Genomic DNA, 25,214 nt, shown 5'->3' with positions numbered 1-25,214 from the left:
TTGTTGGCTCTTGATTGCTCAGAGTTCTCTTAGGCATCTATTACATATATATATATATATATATATGCATAAATATAAATCTAAAATTCAAGCCCCAATTCCTTTGGATTTTTGAATTTTCAAAAATAAACTAAGATTATTTCCATATCTTCAGAATCTCGGAACTGTATTACTATAGTTCACATTTCAAAGAAATGCTGAGCAAAATCACTGCAGAAATATTTTTATATTGTCGCTAGCTTTAAAAACTTTTCCTGAGCTGCCAGGGTATTCCATGTACTGTTACTTAAAATTTGGGAACTGAAATCTAAAACTTATTCCTATTACAAACAATTGCTGACTTAAAATAGTTGGCAAACAAGTAAACTGATACTCTGTAGCATGTATATTTGCCCCTGCCGTGGGAAAGCCCAGAGTAAACAGAAGGTACAGAGATTTTCACAGGACTCACAGTCTACTTCTTATAATTCAGATTCCCATGTCACATTGGAATTTAAAAACGCAAGAAAAGATGTTTCTATACTAGTTTCAATTTTTCCGATTTTTCTTCTGCCAAGTCTTAATGTCCCCAAGTATTTCTTGAGGTACAAATCTCCCGAACATGATGAAAAGAGCTTCGATAGATGGAAAACTAGACCATCATTTGTGTTCGTATGAGTAGAATTTTCCCCAGGAACAATACGTGCCTCCCTAGTAAGATGCTATATGGGGAATCTCTTTGAAAAACATAAAGCTCTCTACTGCAAATCTAAGGTGGCATTATTATTTTGTCCTACAATTATCTTGTCAAGAGTCCAATTCAAATAGGAAACCTCAATTTGGGGGTCTCGAAAAGGTATTACTGGAACATGTTCCCTTTTCTCTTTCTTCTTCCAAGAACTGATTTTACCTCTTCTACCAAAAGGCATAAAGAAACAGCTTACTTGGAAATCCATCTCATATACACATGTGCGCACACACACATTACACATGTACATACAAAAGCATTTGGCTTTCCAAAAACATTTCAGCATGACTGGGAAAATAAGAAAAACCTCTCTTATTTTGAGTAATGATAATAACAAATGGGTTTGAACCTGGCATCATTTTGCTAAAGGTATTTTAGGCTATTTTTTTTTCAGATGAAAATATGAATCTTTGGAAAACACACAGATTGATTTCCATCGGCAAATGAAAAATCTACATGTGAAGAAATAAGAAATAATCAGGTGTGTGATATGGGGGTAGAAGTGATGGATTGCTGCTGAAATATTCAGATTATGATGAAGGTATGGATATAGCCTGCTAGTTTAATGGAACTCCTACTGAATATCAGATAAAACATTTTAAATAGAGCCTGACTTTGCGGGTTTTTTCACATGACATTTACTTCTCCTGACTCCGTCTCTCCTTGAGTCCCTTCTTTGCCACTAGCATGGAAATAGACTACTAGGAAAACAACCTCAGGCACATGCTCTGACTGTTGTCCTATTTCTGCACAAGGGAATTTATTTTTAATGCGTCTGCCTTTGAGAAAACAGAATTCCTCCAATGGATCTTTGCATGGCCTTTTCCCTGTTGTCGAGGCGACAGCTGATTGTGCCAGGTAACACTTAATGGAAGGCTTACGAAGAGAGGAAGTGACCTGGAGAAACCTGGCTCCCGTTTTCTCCCCTGTTTGCCCTCTTTAGAAGACCCACCATCATACAGTACCTTCTTTTCATTTTCCCGTCGCTGCTGGTCCTTCATTTTAATCTGGAGAAGCTGAAATTTCAAGAGTTTCCCTATCAGTGGTAGAGTTAATTTCTCTCCACTGTCCATAATTGCCTTTGCTGCTATTAACACCTATGGAAAAACACAATTAATAGGAAAAGTGGCATTTTGTAATCTTTGGCTCAGGTGTTGGTGATGAAAAGATGAAATGGTATTTCAGTTTTGTAATATTTGTCTTACTGCAAAGGTACCTCACTGCTGGCCAAAAGAATTAGAGAAAAATGCCCCATTGCCATAGAAGGGGGTATTTATCTTCTACTTTACAGAAATTGGGTTGTGTGAAAATGAACTTATTTTTCCAATGAGGCAGAGAGGGCTTCCCACCATGGTGCTAGACTCAGACTCCCAAAAAAAGGGGTAAGGAAAGATATGCCGGGGCTCCCTATAGGATGACTGATAGGTCAGTTTCGTGCTACAGAAAGTCTATTGTTTGGCATAGCCAATCTTCTAAGCTGTCAAACTTTGACTTATTACGACAGCATAAATTAAATAGTGTTTTATAATAATGGAAATAGCCATGTTAGCAATCTTTTACTTCTTGGTGACCAAATTCAAATGAAAGATAAAAACTGCTTGACACAGAGGCGCCATAGGAATGTTTCTTCCCCGCCCCCTTGCAATTTAATGTTGATCCTGTTGGTATGCAGCCTAATTGGGGTGAAATGAGGTTATTGAGTTTTCTTTGGGTGACGACAGCCACTAGGAACATACAGCTGTATTGTCCAGATGTGTGGCACTGACAGCCTGTTTTATGACTGTGCTTTTTACAGCTTGTTTCCCCTAAATTTCACACAACTCTCTAACATCTGGGCCCTTTTCCTTGGAGCCCTATAACCACTTTATTTACTGCAAAAAAATAAAATCATGTAAAATATACCATAAAACGTTGTTATGCGTTTCTCTGTATTCATGTCCTCTCCCTAATAAAGTTCACCTCTGCCGGAAGCACTGTCACAAAAGTAATCTGGTCAAAGTATTTTTCGACTTTTGTTTTTAAGCAAGCATTACGATTTATTTATAACCTCGAGATGAATTAGGTGTTACTAAAATGTTCTGACATGTTGCTTTTCTACCCACCCCCGCCCCCAGCCCCTTGGAGCAATTACTCCTCCGGGCGCATATGGTGTCAATTTCAGACCCTCTGTCCCAGACAATGACTGTGCACACGCATCTCATCAGGCTGTGTCTTGTCTGAGGTTCATACCAGCTCTTGGTCAGGGCTTTCCTGACCGATCCGGTTCCTGATGACTTTCCACTTTGCCAAAGGAAATAGTGGAAAGAAGGGGAGATGGCTATTTTGCTTCTAATTGCGGAAGGCCCTGTGGATTATTCCAAGCCAAAATGTAACTGGACCTCTTAGAGACCGTATTGCATCGCAGAAGGGGAAGGGCCAGGGAAAAGGGACTCCTTTAAAGCTGCTGTTTCTGAAAACCAAAGGGACAAACCAAGTGTCAGAAAGCTTTGCGTGTGTCTAAGCAAACGCCCTCCCTGGAACAAAGCGCTTGGCTTTTTATAGCGGTTCTGCTCCTGCTTCCACGATTTAGGGAAAGGGACCTGACGGCTGTGATTTCTGGGAGCAGGAAAGCATGAGGGTACACCTGCAGAGCCTCACCATTTAATGATGACCAGATTCAAGAGGGGAGTCCTAAGGGAACAGATGGTCACACGTTAAATGAAAGCTGTCCAATTGGGTCCAGCCCCAAGGGTAGATGTATTTGGTTTGCAATGACATTTTTCAATACCAGTTCAACAGTGTGCTGACAGTCAGGCTGTTTTGTGACATCTGGTTCAAAATACACAGATTTGGGTTTTAAGAAACTTAACAGCAGTCTAGTACGGGGCGTTTCCCGGTAATACAAATATAATGACATCGTTGAAGGGAAGTCAACACTGGAATGGGTTACCCAAGAGTGGTGTGGAGTCTCTTTTCCTGATGACCTGTGAACACAGGATATTTACCGTTGTCTGGGATGGTTTGGGTGAAGGCTGCCTGGCGTCATGGTGATGGATGGGATGTCTGTGGAATTGCTTTCTAATCCCGTGTCTCTGTGAGTCTACGAATGTTACCTCACTGTGTTAAAATGTATTCAAAGCACAACAAAATGTCCCAAGAGAAAGGTATTTTGCAGGCCATAAAAGTTATTTCTGGTCCATCTGAAACTGTCTGTGCAGAGCTTCTTTAAAACAAAAATCTGGCATAGCATCAAAATAATCGTGATATCCTACTGTGAAATGGGGAGATTAGTGATGGGAAGTGTCACTGGAATCGTTGGTACCTGTGTTCTTCTGATGTATGGACACACAGTGAGTCAGAGAAGTGGCGGGGCGAGGCAGCATTGAGGAGGGCCTGATGGACGCTCCCTCCTCCCTGAACAGCCCCCGGGGCAGCCCATGCAGAGGCAGGCTCCATGCCAATAAGGCACAGCAGTGCACGTGGCACCATGAGCAGGGGCAGAAACCGGGCATGCCTGTCCTTCAGGGCTGCTCAGAGGATACTTGACTCCCGCACATGCCATTTTCCCTGTGTGCTTCCCCCAAAGGGAATGACGGGGTGAATCCTCGGGATAATTTTTTTTTAAGATTTTCTGTATTTATTTGAGAGAGAGACAGAGGTAGTAAGAGCACAAGTGGGGAGGAGAGGGAGAAGCAGGCTTCCCGCTGAGCAGGGAGCCCAATGCAGGGCTCAATCCCAGGACCCTGGGGTCACAACCTGAACGGAAGGCAGATGCTTAACCAACTGAGCCACCCAGGCGCCCCAATCCTTGGGATAATTCATGAAAATGAAAGTCTCTACTGAACTCAAAATCTGAGACTGAAAATTTTTATGGTTTGTGGGTCACCCTTAGGAGAGGCAGAGAAAGAAAGATATTTCCAAATTCATTTCTACTAAAAAGTCTTTCTTCTCACGCTCCATGATTCACAATTCTTCCCCATCAGGAGTCAGTGGTTTGGTCTCAGATGAAAAACAATTCCTTAGAGGGCCTTTATTCAAAAGATGAGTCTTTGAGGGAAGAAGAAAAAACTGCATTTAGAAGGAAGTGCAACTCTTCACGGAACATTCCAGAAAGACTTTCCTTCCTCACCTTACTTGAAGTAATTGACATAATAAACAAGCTTTTAACCTTCCATCATTGTCAAGGCTACTCGTCCAGTATCTAGTAAATGTGCGTGCATGCGCACGTGCATGTGTGTGTGCGTGCTGAGGAGACACACTGACAAGGGTGGTAGTTATTGGGATGATAAGGGACACAAGAGAAAATGGGAACAATCAGCTGGTCAGGGTTGGGGAATAATCAGACAAAAACCGGAGCTTCTAGAGTGAGGCAGAAAAACAGTTCTAAGTGGGTTAAAACCTGGGTACTCATCAAGCCTAAATACCAAATAAATGAGCCTGGCACGAGCCAGAAACTTAAAAACAAGTCTTATGGGCAAATGAGACTCATTAAAATGGAGTAAAACTGTTGCCAGGTGAGGCCTGCATGTGTCTCCTGGATCTATTCAGGCCGGGCCCTGGGGCCTGCCAGGGCTGGGTGGGTGGGTGCGGGGGAAGTCCAGGCCAATCAACCAGAGGTGTTTTGTTCTGGGAAAGCCTGCTGTAAGAGGAAACTTAGCTTGGGAGTGCAGCTGAGGGAAGAGGACACATCTGCATTTTCACATCTGTGAAGATCTTATTTTGAGGATAGATGCCCTTTGTCTGTTAGAAAACGTGTGATTCTGAGCATACTAAGAAATAAAAACGTGTCCCTCTTTATCACTGACCTGGCTCAAAGACTTATGTCGTATTTACTATCTAATGAGCTGGTCCAACAAAAATATATCAAATGAGCCAAATTCTTTCCTTGCCTGGGGATCAGGCCCACCCACAGACACTTCCCTTTCCCTCTCCCAACCCTCCTCTCTGTGCTTCCTCCCACGTTAGCAGTAAGCACAGCATCTGCCTGGACAACAGTTAGAACTGCTTCACAGATGCCCATGGAAACCAGATGTATGCTTGTGTGCAAGTGTGTGCACATGCAAACACATAGGCATACATGCATATGTTTGTGTACATGTATATGTGACAGATGGTACATAGGTAGACAGATGGATAGATAGATGATAGCTAGGACTTCATGAGGTCTGCTGCCTGGTTTCCCCCGTGAGCTTACGAGGAGGCATACAGAGCATACAGAACAGCTTGAATCAGTGCCAGCTTGGTCATGCTCAATACAGGTGAGTTCTGAGGAAGGATAAAGATTTTGGATCTGCATTTCTCCTGCTTGGAGCAGGCCGCAGAAGAAGGTGGTGGAGGGGAGGGAAAAGTGTGGTTATGAGGGGCGGAGGATGGTGGGGTGATGGGAGAGGGGTGAGCAGAGGGAAGATATCCCTCTAGGAACTCCAAGTAGCCACCAGTTCTAAACAAAAATCTTTTCATTTCAGGGCCCTCCTTGGGGGGGTCCATGAGGTTTGTTACAGCAGCAGAAATAATGCACGAGGGTATGATTTCACATTGTACCTATTATCCTTGAGTCATGACGTAGGGTTCATTTGCATATGCAAAGACCCCTTGAACGGGAGCACAATCCAGTGCCTTGACTCCATCGAACTAGCACAGGACTGAGCAAACACGTTTTTGACGCACAGATCTAACTCTTCTAGGGATGTATGTATTCTTTCATTCGTTATCACATAGCTTTGAGCAGTTCATTTCCTTAATATATGACTGATTAAGTGTGATAGTTCATCGTCACTGTGAAAAGTCCAAACAGTACCAGAAGGATGTACAATGAAAAGAAAACGCTTCCTCAACCCACTCCACCATGCCCTCTTTCCAGAAGGAAACCCTTGTGTATCCTTATGTAATTTCCTGTACATAAATAAACATACGTATGTATAGCCTGTATGTTTTAATACAACTGGGATCATGCTTTCACATGGCCAAGTGGCTTGCATTTTTACATACAAAGTTATAGGACAGCTTTCCGTGCTGACATGTATTGTTTATGTTTATATTTTTAAATTATTTTCACAGTCTCCTATTGTATGGACATTTTGGGCATGTATTTTACCAGTATCCTAATGATGGACATGTTGGCCATTTCAGGTTTTTCCTTTGATTGAGTGCATGTGTATTTTAAATATTTATGTCTCCTTCCAAATTGACATTTGAAAAGTTCACAGCATTTTTGTTCCTACCACCACTCTGTGAAGGGATGTGTTTCCCCACCCCCCTCCTTAGCACTGAGTGTTCTCCAGCTTTTCTGTCTTTGTCTAGATCAATGCCGACAGATCTTTTTGTGATGCTGGAAATCTTCTGTGTGCCGTACAAAATGATAGCCACCAGCCACATGTGGTTATCGAGCGCTTGAATATTGCTCATCTGAGTGAGGAACTGAATTTTTCATTTTATTTTTTAGTTGATTCAAATTAAAATTTAGGGCGCCTGGGTGGCTCAGTTGGTTAAGTGATTGCTATCGGCTCAGGTCATGATCCCAGGGTCCCAGGATCGAGTCCCACATCAGGCTCCCTGCTCAGCAGGGAGTCTGCTTCTCCCTCTGACCCTCCCCCCTCTCGTGCTCTCTCTCTCTCATCCTCTCTCTCCTCTCAAATAAATAAATAAAATTAAAATTTAAATAGCCACATGTAGCTAGTGGCTACTGTTTTGGTCAGAGGAGGTCTGTGTGAGAGCAAAAGGTAGACAAAAAGTAGTATTTCCTTTAAATTATGTTTAATTATCCCATCACTCTGTCCCTTTCCTCCAAAACTGAAAAGAAAGATATCCTATCTGGCACCATCTCTGCAAATTTTATTAATGTAGGCAATGCTTAAATGCACTTATTAAATAATATTGGTATATTCAGATTTACACAGTGCTCAGGGTGAAAGGTAACGGAAATCTATGACTCCCAGGCCAAGGTGTTTGTTTCTGGCCACCAGGGAAATTTGCCCCAGTAAGGTGAAGATGAACAGGGTTGGCATGGAGCAAAAATGGGAAGATACAGTTTGCTTCTGGCTTCCTCATACTATCCTTTTCTTCTCTGCTGTGCTCCTCCTCCTTCTAAGTCCCCGATGCCTGATGCCTTCCAAATCCCTCTTGCCACCGAAATAGAAAAGCTTTCACTTGGTAACTCACTTTGAATGAAGTTCATTCATACCAGCGAGTTAGCTGTATTTTAAGATTTTATCCCTTAGTTACAGGATGAAAGGGACTAGAAACTGTGAAATAATTTCAAATAATAAGTAATAGGTGCGGCTGTTTAGAATTTAGGGTGGGAGGTGGCTGTTCTTGCCAACCTGAAAGCTTGCAGTGCCTACAGCTGGCTTGAAGGTGAATACGGGTTCTGTGTTCCTGGTGCTCTCTCCTGGGAGGCCCAGAGTGACCCCAGCGTTAGGGCCTTGACAGATTTCCCAGGCACCCGCCCTCGGGGCTCACTGCTTGGAGTTGCTGATGGATTCCAGGACTGGGTCATACAGAGGAAAGGATCTGAAGGGAAAATGGAAATCTCCCTCGGATCAGGATCCAAGGAGCATCAGAGAGGGCGAGTGAATGGGTGGGTGGGACAGAAAAAGAGTAAGGGGGCAGCTGGGTACCATGTTGAAGAATAAAGACAAAGGAAACGGCTCCGGGAATAAGACCGGGGACTTGTCTGTGTGTGCGTGAGTCTGCACGTGTGTGTCTGTGCACACACGTGTCCGTGCACAGGTTTGCACAAGACTATGTGTGTTTGTGTGCACAGCTGCCTTGGGGATGATTATGATGATTAAGATACTCTGTATCTAAAAACAATGTCAAAACTGAGATTGTGGCGATTCAAGAATCAATAGAAAAGAAAAATACTAACACTTTTGATTGGCACTTTAAAAAGAAATGCTGTTGACTATTACCATTTCTATCTAATTATCCTGCAGAACACAGGGTATTATGTTTATTATTAAACACATGTCAGATTAAAGAAGTATAATTTATTCATCGAAGTGGGCTATGTAACTGTTATGTGCCATCTTCAAAATTGGCTGCTTAGTAGCATCATTATTTGCTTGTGCATTCTGCTTTAATCTTATATGTTAGAGCCGTTTAAAACATTAAAAAGTCAGAGGAACTATTATTGCCCTAGTTTGTGTCTTCTCGTGAGCGTGTGTTTGCATGTATGTGCATGTGCACACGTGTGTGTGTTTTACAAAACTTCCAATGTTTAGATGGGCCTGATTCTGCACATTTGATGAAAAGGATGGATGAGGAAGGGATTTGCAAATGACTGAAAGGTCCCACTTATTTGGAGATGCCCTCCCATGAAACAATCCTATTGGGAATTTTAGCTCCTACGGTACAAGGGCTGAGAAACCAGCCGCTGGAAGTGATCATGACTTAAGGTGCAACATAATGAGAAAACACAGGCTGTGCTTGCATTCCGGTCTTCTCAGACACCACTGGGCGGCCCTGGGCAAGTGAATGAATCTCCCTTAAACCTCAGCTTTTTAATCTACAGCAGGGTTTCTCAACAGTGGCACCATGGACATTTGGCGCCAGGTAATTCTTTGTTGTCGGAGGTTTTCCTGCGCCTTGCAGGATGTTTAGGTGCAACCCTGGCTTCTACCCAGCTGCAACAACCAGAGGTCTCTCCAGACATGGCTAAATGTTCCCTCGGGGACAAATTGTCCCTGGTTGAGAACCACTGATTTACGGAAATAGAACATAACTAGAATTGAACGAAATGACGCCTAAAAAGACATAGATAGCATGGTGAGCGACATTCGCAAGGTAAACCCTCGCTAAAATCGGCTCTTACTGTGATTATGCTTATCACCAGGAAAAGAAAAAATTGGAATTCTTGAAGGCCTTACAGCCCAGGTTGGGAAAAAAGAGAAAAGGAATGGGGTGAAGCACGTTTAGGCTCCTGGATTGACAGTGACCTAAATTTATTATCAGCTGGTGATAATCTGGCTTCTCCTTTCATTTAACCCTTTCTCTGCTCCGATGAAAACAAATCAAGATCCATCCAAGATAAAGGGTGGCGCAGTGTCTAATGGCAAGGGGTGGGAGAAGGAGGAGGAAGGTTGCTGTTCTTAATTTCTTCTAAAATTTGAGCTGGAGGAATCCTACAAAGAGCATGCTGCAGTCCCCCAGTGCCTGTTTCCTGCTCCCTTGGCTCCGCTCCCTCCCCCATTCCTTCTGCATTTACTGAGTGCCCAGCTATATTGCAGTCACTGCACTACTTGGTCCTCTACACGTCTGGTCTACCCAATTCACATTCTTTAAGTAATGAATAATTTCCAATGAGACATAATTGGAAAAACAGCTGGAAGGGTAAGGGTTTCGGCAAGAGGAGGCAGTGGAGAGAGACAGAAAAAGAGGAAAGGGAAAGAATGGGTACGGCTGAAACATACTTTCTCACTTTGAGCAGAGGAAAAGAAAATAATCAAGCAATATTAAGCTGTCCATACATAGGTTTAAAGGTGACGCAAGAGGTAGGCTCCGCACAGATCGCACTGCCTGTCTAATGCAAATGGAACGTCGTGAGGGTGCTCAGACCACAGCCTGGTGAGAAGTTCATAATGATGATAAATATCCATAGCAGGTGACTCCCAGATCATTTTCAGCTGTCCATAATTAAACTGGTATCCATCTCTCGACAATGTCAGGGCTGTAAAATAATTCCAGTCATTGGACCCCTTACATCTGTGCTGAAATGAAATAATATTTGGCAGTAACAAGAAGTCACTGAAACTAAATAAACAACCCCTTTCAAGACTCCATAAAAGTCAGTAACATAATAACATTTGACAGGGATTAAGACTTCTTTGGGGATGTAAGGAAGTTTCAGAAGCAGCAATAACAAATACATGGAAGGTAGAACAGATCTGTGCTTTCATGGGCATGTACAATTTGAAATGTGATGGATTTCCCAAAGGAGATGTGCATTTCGAACATCTAATATGCACATGTCAAAAAGCACAGGACTCTATTTCAGAAACCTTTGTTGGGATTACTCTTCCAAAGAAGGGTAGTGCAAAGCTTCCCTCTTTTTATTAAGGAGTGTTTTGGTTTTTGTATTTCTACAAGACATGTAAAGGCATGTGAAGCTGCATGTGATAATGTTTGGGAGAATGACAGAGAAAGTTCAGATGCGTGTTAACCTTAGGTGTGTATTAGTAACACATGGTTCCAGAATCATGGTGATCAATTTTTTTTTTTTTTTTTTTTTTGTAGATCAAGATCTTTTCCTTAGTACCCAAATGCTCCCACCCCTCTGAAGTCATTCTTGGTTCTTTCAGCTTGTAATGAAAGCTACAACTGAATAATCCTACAATGTTTTCGAATCTTTTCTAGGGGGGTTAGCTCTCTTGTACTGGAATTATTGGCTTCCAGGGTTTGTCTCCTTGAGGAGCTCAGAGGTCAGATCCTTATCCTTATCTAATTCATCTTTCTCAATTCCCTCACAGAAGAGGTAGGTTGTAGACATGTAGTATGTCCACTCTTTCAATTGGCGTGAAGATGTTGTCTTCTGAGTTATTATTTTCAAATGTCTTTAGCTACCATTACAAAGCTGTAGGAATAGATTGTAGGTAGGTTCTCAATCTAACACACAGATGGTCATATAGCACCCACTATATACAGGGCAAGGATTGTTCTAACAACCGCACTAATTTTATTTTAATCTAAGAGCTGCACTTCAGGTATTCTAACTCATTTCTCGCCTTGCCTTTCAAGTGGATACTCTTATCACCCCATTTTATTCATAAAGAAAGTGAGGCCTGGTGATCACGCAGCTAGTGGTAGAAATGGAATTAGAAGCCAGATGATCTTGCTCCAGCCCTGCTCCCCATCATCATATTCTGTGGCCTTACAGTTGAGCTTCTCACCCCTTAGCTGGAGCTGCTGGGCTCCCGTCTAGTGCCTCAGCCCCTCCCCAGTCTTCACACCCAATCCTCATCTTAGCTGGAGGGATGAAGGGCTTCTTATTTTTTTTTAAGATTTTATTTATTTGAGAGAGAGAGAGCAAGGGGAGAGGCAGAGGGAGAGAGAGAATCTCAAGCAGACTGTGCACCGAGTACGGAGCCCCTTGGGGCTCGATCTCATGACCCTGAGATCATGACCTGACCTGAAACCAAGAGTCAGATGCTTCACCACCTGAGCCACCCAGGCGCCCCTGAAAGGCTTCTTAGACCAAGATTTTATGTTTAAATACTCTTGACACTCTTACTGGTTTGGCTCTAACCTGGTTCCTCCACTCTGAATAGCTGATTTGCTTTTTTTTTTCCTAACACCTAGAGGGGACCTGAGACTCAGAACTCTTGGTCCTAATGGCTCTGAAGGAGGGCAGAATACACCGCCCCCAAATATGCCACTTTGGCATAAGGATTATTTTGAGCTAAAATACTTAAAAAACAGCAGGCACAAGAAGGGCCTTCTGATCTCCCCTTTTCTTAACGAAAACAGGAGATAAAAGCTTCCATGTGAAAGATGCCTTCCCCACACCAGAGGAAATTAATTATGATCATCATCAAGGATGAGAAGTTGAGACAGAGAATGCTATACAAACAGGCCTTGTTAACAGAATTCTTACTTTCCTTTAGCTTTCCCATAGAGTTTACCTGCTTTTCCACATTGCCTCTCTATTCAACTTAATATAAAGGCCTGTAGGTTTTGCCATTTTTCTTGAGGATCTTCATTTCCTTATGAGGGCTCTCTCATCACATAAAACTTATGTCAGTGTGTATGTTTTTTTTTTTTTCTCTCCTGTCAGGCCCAGCTAAAAGAGAACTCCAAGAGGGTAAAACTCGACAGTTACCTTCCTAAGGCTCACTCTGTGTCTTGTCCCAGGGCCTGAGGACTAACTTAGAAATGCAGAAACTCAGGCTGTCAGCTGCCTCCATTTCCTAGCCTCCTCCTCCTCTTTAAATCCTAAGTCATTCTCCTAAGACCCTGCCTCAGTCTGAGTCCCGTACCTGAGACCCTGCTAGTCATCAACAGACCGACCTGTCTAAATATGGCTGCTCCCTGCACTTCCGGCCCCTGGACACCAGAGCATTAGATCCATCGTTTGCCATTTGGCTTGGGTACCACATTCCACCTCCCAGACTGGAGGTACTGGGTGCCCACCTGTCATCCTTGCTTTCTTCCTAGGAGAATCCGACTTTGTTTCAGGCATTCACCCTTCTCCCATTTGGCTCATGTGCCTCAGGCCAACCATGGCTCCATGGGTGGACCTGTTTGTATGGGATCCTAGCCCTTGCCCCCTGCCCCCTGCCCCCCCGCCCAGGATTGGTTCAGGATGAGCGCATGATCTAGTTCAGTTTTACTTGCTTAAGTTAGAAGGTAGAAGTAAGGTAACCAGGTTGATATCGATATGGTGAGCTCCATACTTTCAAATTAATGGAGACCTTAAAACACACACACACACACACACAGATAATCCGGGTACGTTTCACCGATCAGCAGCACCAGCATCACCTGGGAACCCGTTGGGACATGCAGATTCATGGGTTCCACCCCGGACCTACCGAAGCCGCAACTCCGCGGCTCCAACTCTGTCTCAACAAGCTCTCTGGTGATTTGGACATACTTTAGGTTTGGGAGCCAAAGAACCTCATACCTGGTTTCTTTTGTAGCCTTTCATGCTAGTGTACTGAACCCACATGCTGTCCGTTTCACCCAGAATCCCTTGCTAACTCTGTTATTGCCTCAGTTGTTTTTTGTTTTGTTTTTGTTTTTGTTTTTTTTTAAATATAGAGTCCCCATGTTGCACATTTCAGAAGACAGCCTGCAGTGGGATTTCTGCTAATGTCCTGCTGGGTGAAGAATGTTTTCAATGTGTCAGCACTCTCTGCCTTTTCCCAGCGTACTTTGTTCCTCCACCATGAAGGCAAAGTTGTAGTGTTTCTCTAGCTTGATTGCGGGTGGTGTTCTTGAGGGCTGGTGTTGCCCCCTAGCTTTCAATCGATCCCAAACCGGTCCCACAGAGAGAGCTTGTTTTCCAGTTCCCCTGTCCCTTCCTCATCTCCTCGGCTCATTAGTTAGAGAGGAGGCATATAAAATATGGGTATCTCCTGGCTGGTCTCTGGCAGCACCCTTTATGAGCAGATGGATACCACACCGTTCCCCATAAGTCTTTCTCTGGTGTGCCCACCCCAGAATCCCTGGGGCCCTCATTAAAGATACAGATGGCCAGGATCTACCCCCAAAACTACCAAATCAACCTCTGGAGGTGAGGGCCTGTGAGTATGAAATTGTAACAAGCATTCTAGGAATTCATAAATACCCCGGAGTTTAAGAATGAGGACAAAGGTCATTTATGTTCTAACTCTAGAATGGCCAACAGAGGGGTTCCCCAGGATGCGGTACTTTCAGAGCTATAACAAAAAGTCCCTGGCAGGCGGAACGGTTGGTCAGCCTGAGAAAGCAATTCAAGGTGAGTCATCCTGAGACCGTCTGCTACAGAGTTAGAGGGTCATGAGTCTGGCTTTCTCCTTTGATCTGCTTTCCCCCTCCCGGCTCATCAACCGATGGCCTTCTCAGAGCCTCATGTTCACCCCAAATCCTGAGTCAGTCTATCTGAGGCAGCAAGGGTATTGACTCTCCCCTCGGGCAGTATCATTTGACAAGGTTATTCATCTCAGAGTCAGGACCCAGTAACCTAGCAACAAATATTCATGCGGCACCAGGATGTAGTAACTTGCCCGCGGGCACAGGGGTTAAATGGTGGTACTGACGGTGAAATATAACACCTTCTAATCAGATATCTGCTTCTAACTTCTAGAATTGGCTAGTATTTTCTCCAGGGAACTCCAGAAGAGTCTGAAATGCAACACCAAGGAGTTTTGAGTCAGACCACCAGTTTAGACACTCCCTTAAGATTTCCATTCCGTAGGCTCAAACTCTGGACCCCACACTCCTACTGCCGGGTGAAGGTTTTGCTCTAAATCCTCTCAGTACCTCCAGATTAGTTCCTCTATCTGAACCCACCTCGTGTTGCTTTCCTTTTCTAGCACTCCCTGCCAGCACACTGTCTTCTTGGTCATCGACCAAATACACATCAGAGCCTTCTCGCACACAGCCTTCTCCTGCTTGGGAGGCTCTTCCTCAGATATCCACATAACTCCGTCACCTCCCTCAGGTTTTTATTTAGATGTTTCCTTCTCAATTTTACCCTCTCTGACCACCATATTTAAGTGAGAAACCCGCCCCCTACTGCCCATACTCCCAACACTCTATGCTTCTTTTCCTCCATAGCATTTATTAACGGTTAATATAATACATACTTTATCTTCTCTGTTATTTCTCCTTCCTGTAAGGGCATCAGTTTTTATCTATTTTTTCCTCACTGATTTGAATTCAAAGCCCAGAACATAATAAACACTTAGTAAATAATTACTGGACCAATTAAATCAGATGGCCATTGTGAACCATGCTTTATAATGCTTAATCACAAATTTCACCACGATCTGGAGGCCCCACTGTCATGATTCACCCCTGCTTGGATTTTCCTGTTGGCCTGGATCCTATCTGACTTAACTGGGGCCTTCTGGCAGGTGAACTGTCAATGCTGTTTACCCTTCCTCGGAGACTTGTTCTAGAGACAGATTGTTCTTGTGGTACAATCCTGGTGATGTTTCTTTTTTGACCATCTTGTCATTCATCCATCTTCTATTTTACAGAGCACCCACTACATTCCGCATGCTGGAGATCTACAGACAAAAGCTGCAGCCTCTGCCCATAACAGGCTCTCAGTCGGGATGGGAGGCTGACCACAGTGTGCACAGAGCATGTTCTACTGTATCCTGTGCCCTGCCTGGGGACAGAGGTGAGAGGGCTCTGGTGGCCATGGGAGGGCATCTCCTCCAAACTGGGAGAGGCAGCAAAGGTTTCCTGCAGGTGTCACTCCCGAGGGAGTCTGGAAGGATCAATGGGAGTGACTATGATTGAGGCTAGGTGGTCGGTGATGGGAGGAAGGGCGGGATCCCAGGCAAAAGGCCTGAGGCCAGAGAGAGAGTCATATTCAGAAAACCAGAAAGTGGCTGGGGGTGTGGTACAGGTTACTGGAGGATGGAAGTGGCAGAGGGGCGGGGAATGGGGGGAGGACTTAGGCGAAGTTGATATTGGAGAGGCCACCAGGGGCTTGAATGACATATTAAAAGAATTTGGATTTTATCCTGAAAGTAATGAGACACAGAGAGTTTTACGCAGGTGAGAGACATGATCAGGTGTATAGAGGTCTCCTTGTGAGTCTTGGCATTTTATCTTCAGTGCCTACTCATATGGAGTCCAAAACCCCAGGCCTTATGGGAAGTCGTGGTAACCCATGGCAGACTTCAAAACGCTTGAGTGTGTATCTCACAGTTTACATTCTGTACCTTTCTCCTCCAGCTTTGACTGCCATCTGTTCCTAGTGCTAGAGGCATATATATTTACCAGAGGTATTCTAATTTGCCCAGAAGCTATAGACAAAGCTGTGGGCAGGCAGGCAGCACCATCGACCTTGAAGAGCAGGGAAATGAGCGAAGCCTGAATACTTTCTGGCTCTCCTCCCATCAGTTACATCAGCAAAACCCAACAGGTTGGCCTTTGGGTATCTTGACCTTTGGATACTTAACGAACTCTCCAGGTGGTTTTGAGGCATGCTGCTTTGAGCACCACTGACCCAAGGAGACAATAAGAGGGTGGAAATCGGATTGGCTCACACCAAATAGACTCCTCCGTCAACTCTTCCCAGACTTCTTATCTGAGATCACGCTCCCTGGGTCCCAGTGCCCCAGCCCTCAGGCTAATTTCTGTGGAGGCCCCTCCCGTGCCTTTATTAGCAGTCCTGTGTATGTGTCCTTCTCCTGCGGGGCACTGTTGAGGTTGTGCCCGGTTTGGGTGATGGCTTCTCCCTTTCATCCCTCACAGCACCTAAAATCTGTTTGGAAATCACTTAAAGCAAACATTCCCCATTCTGCATTTGGACAATAGAGGGTCCCTCCCATTATCAGAAGAAATCTGAAAATGGAATTACATAATCATTTCACTTTAATGAACTCCATACTCACAAAATATAGCCGATAAAAATGCGACAACTGTTTGACCTTACAACTTTTGCTTATCGAATTGACTAAGATAAAAAAATACGGTGTTGAAGAGGGTGTGGTTAAATTGGAACTGTTAGAAGGAATGTAAATTGGCACAAATTGTCTCAAATGCATTTTGACAATATGTGTCAAGAGCTTTAAAAAGACTTACATGTTTTGACTCAGTAATTCCACTTATTGAAATTTTTCATAAGGAAACAATCAGTGTCATAACTGTTGGTAAACAGTCTAAATTTAGCAAAAGGGGGAGTGGTTAAGTGAATTATTGAATAGAGATATGCTTTGTATTATATAGACACTGAATACGGATTTAGAAAGAGGTTAATGTCATAATATGTGGCATATATATATATACATATATGGCATATATAATATCATTCCCATTTTTAAAAAGAAGCACACATCTCTGAATGATGGAATATTCTACGGATACTTCTGACTTCCAGTCTGACTGATACTTCCAGTACTTCTTCCCTACTGCTATATGGACTATGCTTTTCCTACATTCTCCACATTTTCTACAATTAAAGTGTATTGCTTTTATAATAAAACAGCTAACAAATTATATACATGATGTAAATGCTATACACCACCCATCCCGCACACTGATGCCAACGTCTCTACCTCTCATATTGCTTCTCAGCTCAGAATCCCTCAGCAGCCCCCACACCTCCAAGATAAACTGTACACTTCTCTGCAGGGCATGCCAAGTGCTTTATGGCCTGGCCTTGATGCACCTGTCCAGTCTCACTCCTGGCTCCTCCTTCCACGTCATTTATAGCTCCTTGGTCCTGCCACGCCCTCTTAGGTCTGCATGATTTTGAATGAGCTGATTCCATTGCCTGGCATTCCCACTGTTTCGATACTTTGTCAAGTCCCCATTCACCTCTCAAGGTTTTTTCCCTAAAGCCTTTCCCTCAAAACTTTAGGAAGATTTAGGCATGGTTCTGTGCACTCATTGCACCTTTTAAAACTTCTTTGATATTATATGGTAATAGAATTGCTCATTTTTGTGTCTGTTTTCCAGGTGGAAGGCTGGAATTAACTTTGTGACTGGCACGTGGTAAACCACTGATACAGCGCCGGCTGAATGAAAAGATCAGCACGCAAATCACGCAGAACTTCACATTGTGCAGGCTGTGCCTTGTCAAAGGGCACCCTGCAGTGGGTGAGTGTGCACTAACCCCCAGCCAGACCGCCTTCCCCAAGCCAGGGCACTCAAAGACTGGGAAAGCAAATGGTGCTAAGTTGCTTATTTATTTTAAAGATTTATTTATTTATTTATTTTAGAGAAAGAGAGAGAGAGAGAGAAAGAGAATGAGCACAAGTGGGAGTGGGGGAGCGGCGGAGGGGGAGGGAGAGAGAATCTCAAGCAAACTCCACACTCAGAGGATCCCAAATGGGGCTCGATCTCACCACCCTGAGGTCATGACCCGCACCTAAACGAAGAGTCAGATGCTTAACCGACTATGCCACCCAGGTGTCTCTTTCATATGTTTGTCTTAGACATTTCTGTCTGTCTCTCTCTCTCTGTGAGTACACATACACACAATGTACATGGAATAAATGCTCAGTTTTTTTTAAACTGGTGGGATATGTGATCACAATGGTTTAGGATTGCTAGCCTAGAGCACTGGGGTTTTAGTGATGAGTAACACAGGGCTTCTAATGCTTATGCCATTCACTACAGAGTAGGGGCATTCCAGACAAACAGACCACCACAATATAATATACAAAGAGCAAGATGAATTTTGCCTGGGAGAATCCAAGAAGATTTCATACAAGAGATGGCATCCGAACAGGGCTATTTGGCTGATAAATGGAAACATCTAAGTTTAACTGTACATAATTCTCTTCAACTCAGTGCACTTTACACTCACCAGCGAAGGAGTATAAAGTGAATTGAGTGTTGTAAATGACAGAAAATGGATGAACCCGAGTTTGTTCAAAACTGTAAAGAAATGGAGCCACGTGTGTTCCGTTATGGGGCCCGGTAGAAATCCTAGATTTCACAGTCACATCATAATGCCTGATCAGATTCTACCCCACTTTCTATCTATTCTCAAAACACCCCTGAATCCCAAGGGCTTCTAGAGAAAATTCTAAGTTAATTTTCACTAATTCATGTTTTCATGTTCCCTATCTAATTTGGCTTATTGTTGCATTTTGCAACTTTGTACAAAGTGGTCAGTACTCTGGGGGGCGGGGGGGGGGGGCGGCAGGATGTTTGTTGCCTGGGGAATGATGTGAATGATAAAACCTAACCCTGATTTCTGAGGCCAAATGTGTGCCTGCAGAAGCCTGCGTTTGGCCCAGTTCTTTCGAAACTTTAAGACAAGGGGAAACATTTCCTCAGTAATAGCACTAGAAAAACCTCCCGGAGCTTGCTCTTTTGCTTAGGTGAATCCCTAAGTGGGTTAAATGTAACCATTAGCTCCTTTACCGTAGGGACTGTATCTCCGGGAAGTGACAGCGTGAACCTGGAGTCTGGAGTCAGAATGTCTGGGTTCCAACCTGGGGCTCTGCCACGATTAGCCGCGGGCAGTGGGGCAAACCACTTAACATCTTTGAGACGCTCCGCATTTGCCACCTGAGGATAGTAAGACGTAGGAGGCTGTGGTTGGGATCGGATTCGACGTTGGGTGTGAAAGTATTTTGTATTCAAAAGACTCATTTTCCGAATGTGAGCTGTGGGTATTACTCTTGTTTTCCTTAAGGGTCCCAGCGAGGAGAATTGCCTGCAAGGGAAAATGTCATCTTCTGCACCACAGCGGTTCAAAAACGACCGGCTGCCTGACCCATGAATTTGGAAGAGGTCTAGTTCCAACAAGCTCACTCACGGTCAGACAGAAATTGCTTCTGGTGACCGTGACTTGCGCCATTACCCGCAGTGTTGGACCTTGCTGACCCCTTCCCACCTCTCCCGGTACCAAGGACATTCCCCCGGCGGCCAGCTTTTATCTCCAATAAATGCCGATAGGGTAATGAATATAATGGGTTAACATTCTGAAAATGCAGTTTCATTTCATTTAAACCAGGGTTTTATGGACACTGTGCCTGAACTCCACAGGCGGCTGTGGGGGCTATTTTTGGACAAGCAGGACTTCCAGCACCTCTTAAATCACATAACACGGCAATTGCCTACTCCACCTACACACAGGGCGGGCCTGCATACATAAAATAGGACGCTGGCCGTGGGTGAGACCGAAAAACTCTTTTCCCTCATCATCTGATGACTAATACTTGTCTCTGCTTTCAGAAAGGGAAAGCACCATACAGAGCTTACAAATGCAATACATTTTCCTTTGCTTGCTCCAAAAAAGGGGGAAAAGAAGTGTGTGTGTGTGTGTGTGTGTGTGTGTGTGTGTGTGTGTGTGTATTCCTCCAATGATTGAGGAATCCTGAAATGAACTTCTATAGGAAACCTCTGACAATGTTCTGCAGATGGTTTTGCACAGGGAATTGAAACAAGTTGGCAGGAGGAAGAATTCTTTCTTTATAATTCAAAGCAGACATTTTACTGGGGGAAAAGCAAATCAGAAATTTGCTGTCAGTCCTTGAAATTTTATTTGTTACAAAAAGTAATATATTAGCTCTTTGCATTAAGTCCAGATAGGATCTGTCCTTTTTTTTTCTCTTTCTCAGTGAGAGCCCTAAAATGAATCTTTGAGAATGCAGGATAAGACTAGCTCCTCATAAAGGGTGTAGGACCCCGCAGTGGTCACATGCCATGTGTTATTAGACTCTGCTCTGCTTCTCTGTAGCTCCAGAGATAAATAAAAGGATAACATCGTAAGACTTCAAATAACTAAAATAATTAGCTATTCCTTCTAATAGGATAATCTAATGAAAGATTTCGTGATGAATGAGTGAGGCCAGAGTGAATCTGTCTTTTCCACATAAATTCTTGATAAAGGCTGATTAGGATAACGATAAACTTAGTTTGGGGGTGTCTGGGGTAGTACAGGACACCATGTTGGGCATTCCGTTGGCCTTGCTCTCCATCAGAGTTCTGTAGATTTCAAATGGTTATGCACATTATGATGCAAATAAGTATGAAGTTGAAATATGAAATTTTAAAGGCAGGGGTTTGTTGAACAATTTCACCTTTTCTCGGTAAGAATTTTTGTAAGATTGGTTTTTTACGTTTCAACATACTAAATTTGTAATTACATGCATTTTATATATTTCTCGAAGCAATGTAGTAGTCATATTTTAGCTAGCTTACATTATAGTGCTCCTTAACAAGGTTTGAGGGTTGTTTTTGGTCAATCATGTTTGTGAAATAGAAGAATTGATGCATTTTTAATATAAAAATATCTACCTGGAATTCATTCATTCAAATTAATATTCATTGAGTATTTAATACGCACAGTAGCTTTTCAATAAATAAGAATGCATTTCTAATAGTCAACTCTTTCACCTCGAGTTGGCATTTCTTCTTTCCTTTCCTTGCAGCCAAAGATGGAGGAAAGAGTTAGAATTTCAGAAATAAAAGTCGTATTAAAAACATGTAGAAGCATGAAAATTGTTACCATACTTCAATTCGAGCAATACTTTCTCTCCCTCTAAGGAAGCAGGCTTTCTGTGTAGTTGGTTGCATCTTTGACTGTTTTGGTGTCTCCTGCCCTCCTGCTCTCTTCTTTCCAATATACCTTGTCTGGAGGACCATTATGCTTTCTGCTGGAAGTTGTGAACAATAAGTGAGGTCAGCCGCAGGACTCAATGAAGAGCAGGCTCAATTGTAACTGGGGATTTAAGCTATAACTCTTCCATCAGACTTGCTTCAAGGTATTAAAACGAAATAGCAGGAAACAAATACATTGTTTACAAAATTATCCACTAAGAGCTCCTGGGGTTCAATTCAATCTTGTGCCCATTATCCAGCATACAACAGAAACTCAGTCAACATCTGCTGAGTGGGGAGGTGGCTAGGATGGGGATCTGCTATATCCATTAGCACAGGGTTATGTGAGAGACTGAGAGAGGAAAATTCGAGAGGATTCTGGGCTGTGGTTTTGCAAACTTTTTTGGACCTGTATTTATAGCAAACAAATATTTGCATCACAAATCACACACATACAAACACAGCTGCAGCCAACTAAATGTCTTTGTGAACCACAGGGTTATCAGCCACAGTTAGGAAATCGCTATGTAGGACATGTAGTCCACCTAGGGAAGATGGAAGGGACCGAAACTGCTAGTATGTCAGAAGTGCCGCCGAGCCACTCTTGCTGGAGGGGGCCGTGCTTTCCTCCCTGCTACCCCTATAGGGACTCTCACCAGCCCTGCACTAATAAGCGAGGTCTTTTAGACAACAAGCACCTCTTCCATGCTTACTTTGCACCAGCATTGAGCCAGGCATGCAAAGATACGAAAAGGGAAAAAGACAAAAATATCTGATTTCCTGTTTGATATCTCCTCTTAGATGTCTCTCATACCTATCAGAGTTACCTTATCCCAAACTGTACTTTCAAACTTCCCTCAAATTTAGACTCCAATATTCTCTATATCAGAAGATAAAGAGTTTCTCACGCCACTTTGGAGTCTCTTCTGATGCCGACGTCTCCCCGACCCCTCACATTTCGCATTGGCGCCATTCTGCTGAGGCTTCCCCTTATATACACTGGAATCTGTCTGCACTCTCCGTCTCACCCTGGATACTCCTAGGGCCTCCTAACCGGTCTGCTCACTCCCATGTGCCCCTCCTGCCCTATCCTGATTTGGTCTTCACTTAGCAGCAGGAGAACATTAAACAAAAGAACGCAGATTGTGTCATTCTCCTCCTTTAAAGGGTTTTATGGCTTCCTATTTCCTACGAAGTAAAAACGCAAACTCTTTCCTAACAAGGACCCACTTAGTAGGTCTGGCCTCTGCCCCTTTCTACCTTGATTTCTGTGTCCCAGGCTCGGTGGCCTCTTGTTCCTCTAACAAACCCACATCTTTCCTTTCCTGACTCATGTTCTTTGCACCTGCTGTTCCCTCTGCCTGAATATTCTCCCCTGCCCTTTTCAGTTGGCTCCTTTTTGTCATCCAGCTCATCTCCACTCAGTCTAAAGCATTCTCTCTGATCTAAAGCAATTATGCCAATTCATAATTATGTGTACATTTGTTTGCTTGTTTGATTTTTGCATAACGCCTGCCTTCCCTATTCAGATGGAAACTCTGCGAGGGCAGGGAATTCTATCTGTTTTATTCACCAAAATAAACTCAGCCATAGATTTGGTACATAGTAAACACTCAAATATTTGCGGGATGCATGAAAATGAAGCATTTCCTAAACCTTAGTCATTGAGCATTCCTTGATGATTCAGCCAAAGCTGTGTACCACCTGTACTATGTGGGTAATATTTTTCTCTAAACTTATTGTAAAGCAAGTTAAAAAAAATAATTTGGCTCGATCCTAAGCCATGAAGTTGGGGACATTGCACGTCAGTATTCCATTTTTATTTTTAATGCACATTAAAATATATGTTTAACAAAATATAAATTTTGTATCTATAAAATGTCTAAAATTATCTTGTGGGAAATGCAAGAATAAACAAGAAATTTTTAATGAGTGAGGCTTGCTTTCTGTTAGGTGTAGAGTAGAACCCTGGACTATGAGTCAGGAGGACTGACATTCATTTTAACTCTGGCTACTGACAGGGAACAAATCATTTGAGATTCTTAGGTTTCCATTTTCCCATTCACACTACAGAGATACTACCAGCTTTTCAGCTCAGCTTACATGAAGGTGTGAAGATATAACGAGAGAGTGGTCGCAAAATCCTTCTTTTTATCTAAATGTAAGATTTTATTATTATAATTATTACTTGAGAAATGGTACTACTGTGTTTATTCCTTAGGATGTTCAGTCATATTTATTCCTTATGTGACATAACAAAGAAGATAAATGTATATTAGTTTCCATCATGGCAATGAACACTAGTATAATAGAATAACCCAAATACCCTTTGACCCTCAGTTTGCCTTTTTTTCCCCTTACTCACCTAGCAATTAACTTATCTTTCATTAGTTGTATGCCACTTAGTGAAAAACCTGCTCATAGTTTGCATACCAATGTTCATAACAGCATAATTCACAATAGCCAAGAGATGGAAGCAACCCAAGGGTTCATCAGTGGTTGAATGGATAAATAAAATTTTACACATACATACCATGGAGTGTTATTCAGCTTGAAAAGGAAGGAAATTCTGACATATCCTACAATATGGATGGACTTGGAAGACATCACATTAAGTGAAATAAGCCAGACATAGAAAGACAAATACTGTATGCTTCTACTTCTGTGAGGTATCTAGAGTTGTCCAATTCATAGGGAGAAAAAAGTAGAGTGATGGCCATCAGGGGCTAGGGGAAGGGGAAATGGGCAGTTGTTTACTGGATATAAAGTTTCAGTTCTGTGAGATGAAAAGTTGTGGAGACTGGTTGTACAACAATGCAAATATATTTAGCACTACTAAACTGTACACTTGGAAATAATGAAAATGGCAAATGTGATGTTATGTGTTTTTTACTATCATAAAAATTTAAAAATAAAATACCCTGCTCATAGATGTTTCTAGTTCTTTCATGCATCCTAAAGTACAAAACTCCAACACTCACTATGACTGAGAATAGAAATTTAAAAAATAGTAATAAACTATAATAACTGAACTTTAATGGACACTTACTGACTGTATGACAAGAACCATGCTAAGTGCTTTATATTTACTATCTCATTTAATCATCACTACAGCTTGATGAGGCAGATACCACCATCAACACTGACTTTACAAAAAGAAAACAGGTAAACAGAGTTATGGAACTCCCCCCGAAGTCAGATGGCTAGTAGGTAGTGGAATTAGAGCAGGAGCCCAGGCAGACTGGTTTGGATCAGTGCATCTAACCATTAAGGGTATGTCTCACCAAGCTAGCAGAAGGCACTCTGGAGATGAAATTCACTCTCACTAATTCGCTTAGGTCTCTTTCTTTTCACACCTGCATCTCTAACGCATATGTATTAACTGCCCTCTCATTTCCCATCCTTCCCTCTTCCCTCTCCCAAAGACTTAGTCACCTTAACCATATAAACTTAAACTGTTAGAATTAAAAGTTCCAGGTGATCCAAACACTTGGGCAGAAACCCCTCATCAAGGTGGCTCAAAAATAGGACTAAAATTGTTTGGCACCTTCCTCATGTGCAGATACACCATTGCCTTTGCCAGAGTAGTAGGAAAAGCAATAAACATATCACAGAACTACTGTGAGGCTTAAGGCTTAATTCTAATTACCAGCAGTAGCTTGTATTCAAGAAATGTTAAACCACAACAACCACTTGCAGAATTGCAACTATCTACTCTCAATTTTTATGTGATGCCAGCAGAAGGAAGAGAGGCTTCTGAGTCATTGAGTTACTTAACCTGTCTGAGGCT

At 42.9% G+C, this 25,214-nt stretch overlaps 1 protein-coding gene across 1 annotated transcript in view; it reads right to left on the bottom strand.

Moving 5' to 3' along the window:
- SPAG17 (sperm associated antigen 17) overlaps positions 1–25,214 on the bottom strand; it is a 237,994-nt gene that overhangs the window by 170,698 nt on the left and 42,082 nt on the right. The window contains exon 4 of the mRNA XM_025872536.2: positions 1,693–1,824. Within this exon, the coding sequence (XP_025728321.1) occupies positions 1,693–1,824 (132 nt within the window). The remainder of the gene's footprint in view (positions 1–1,692; positions 1,825–25,214) is intronic.

The sequence above is a fragment of the Callorhinus ursinus genome, unplaced genomic scaffold (assembly GCF_003265705.2).
Source record: "Callorhinus ursinus isolate GAN/ISIS: 27379988/994484 unplaced genomic scaffold, GSC_fseal_2.0 scaffold9, whole genome shotgun sequence".
Taxonomy (NCBI): domain Eukaryota; kingdom Metazoa; phylum Chordata; class Mammalia; order Carnivora; family Otariidae; genus Callorhinus; species Callorhinus ursinus.
This window is presented reverse-complemented; position numbering and strand designations above follow the sequence as displayed.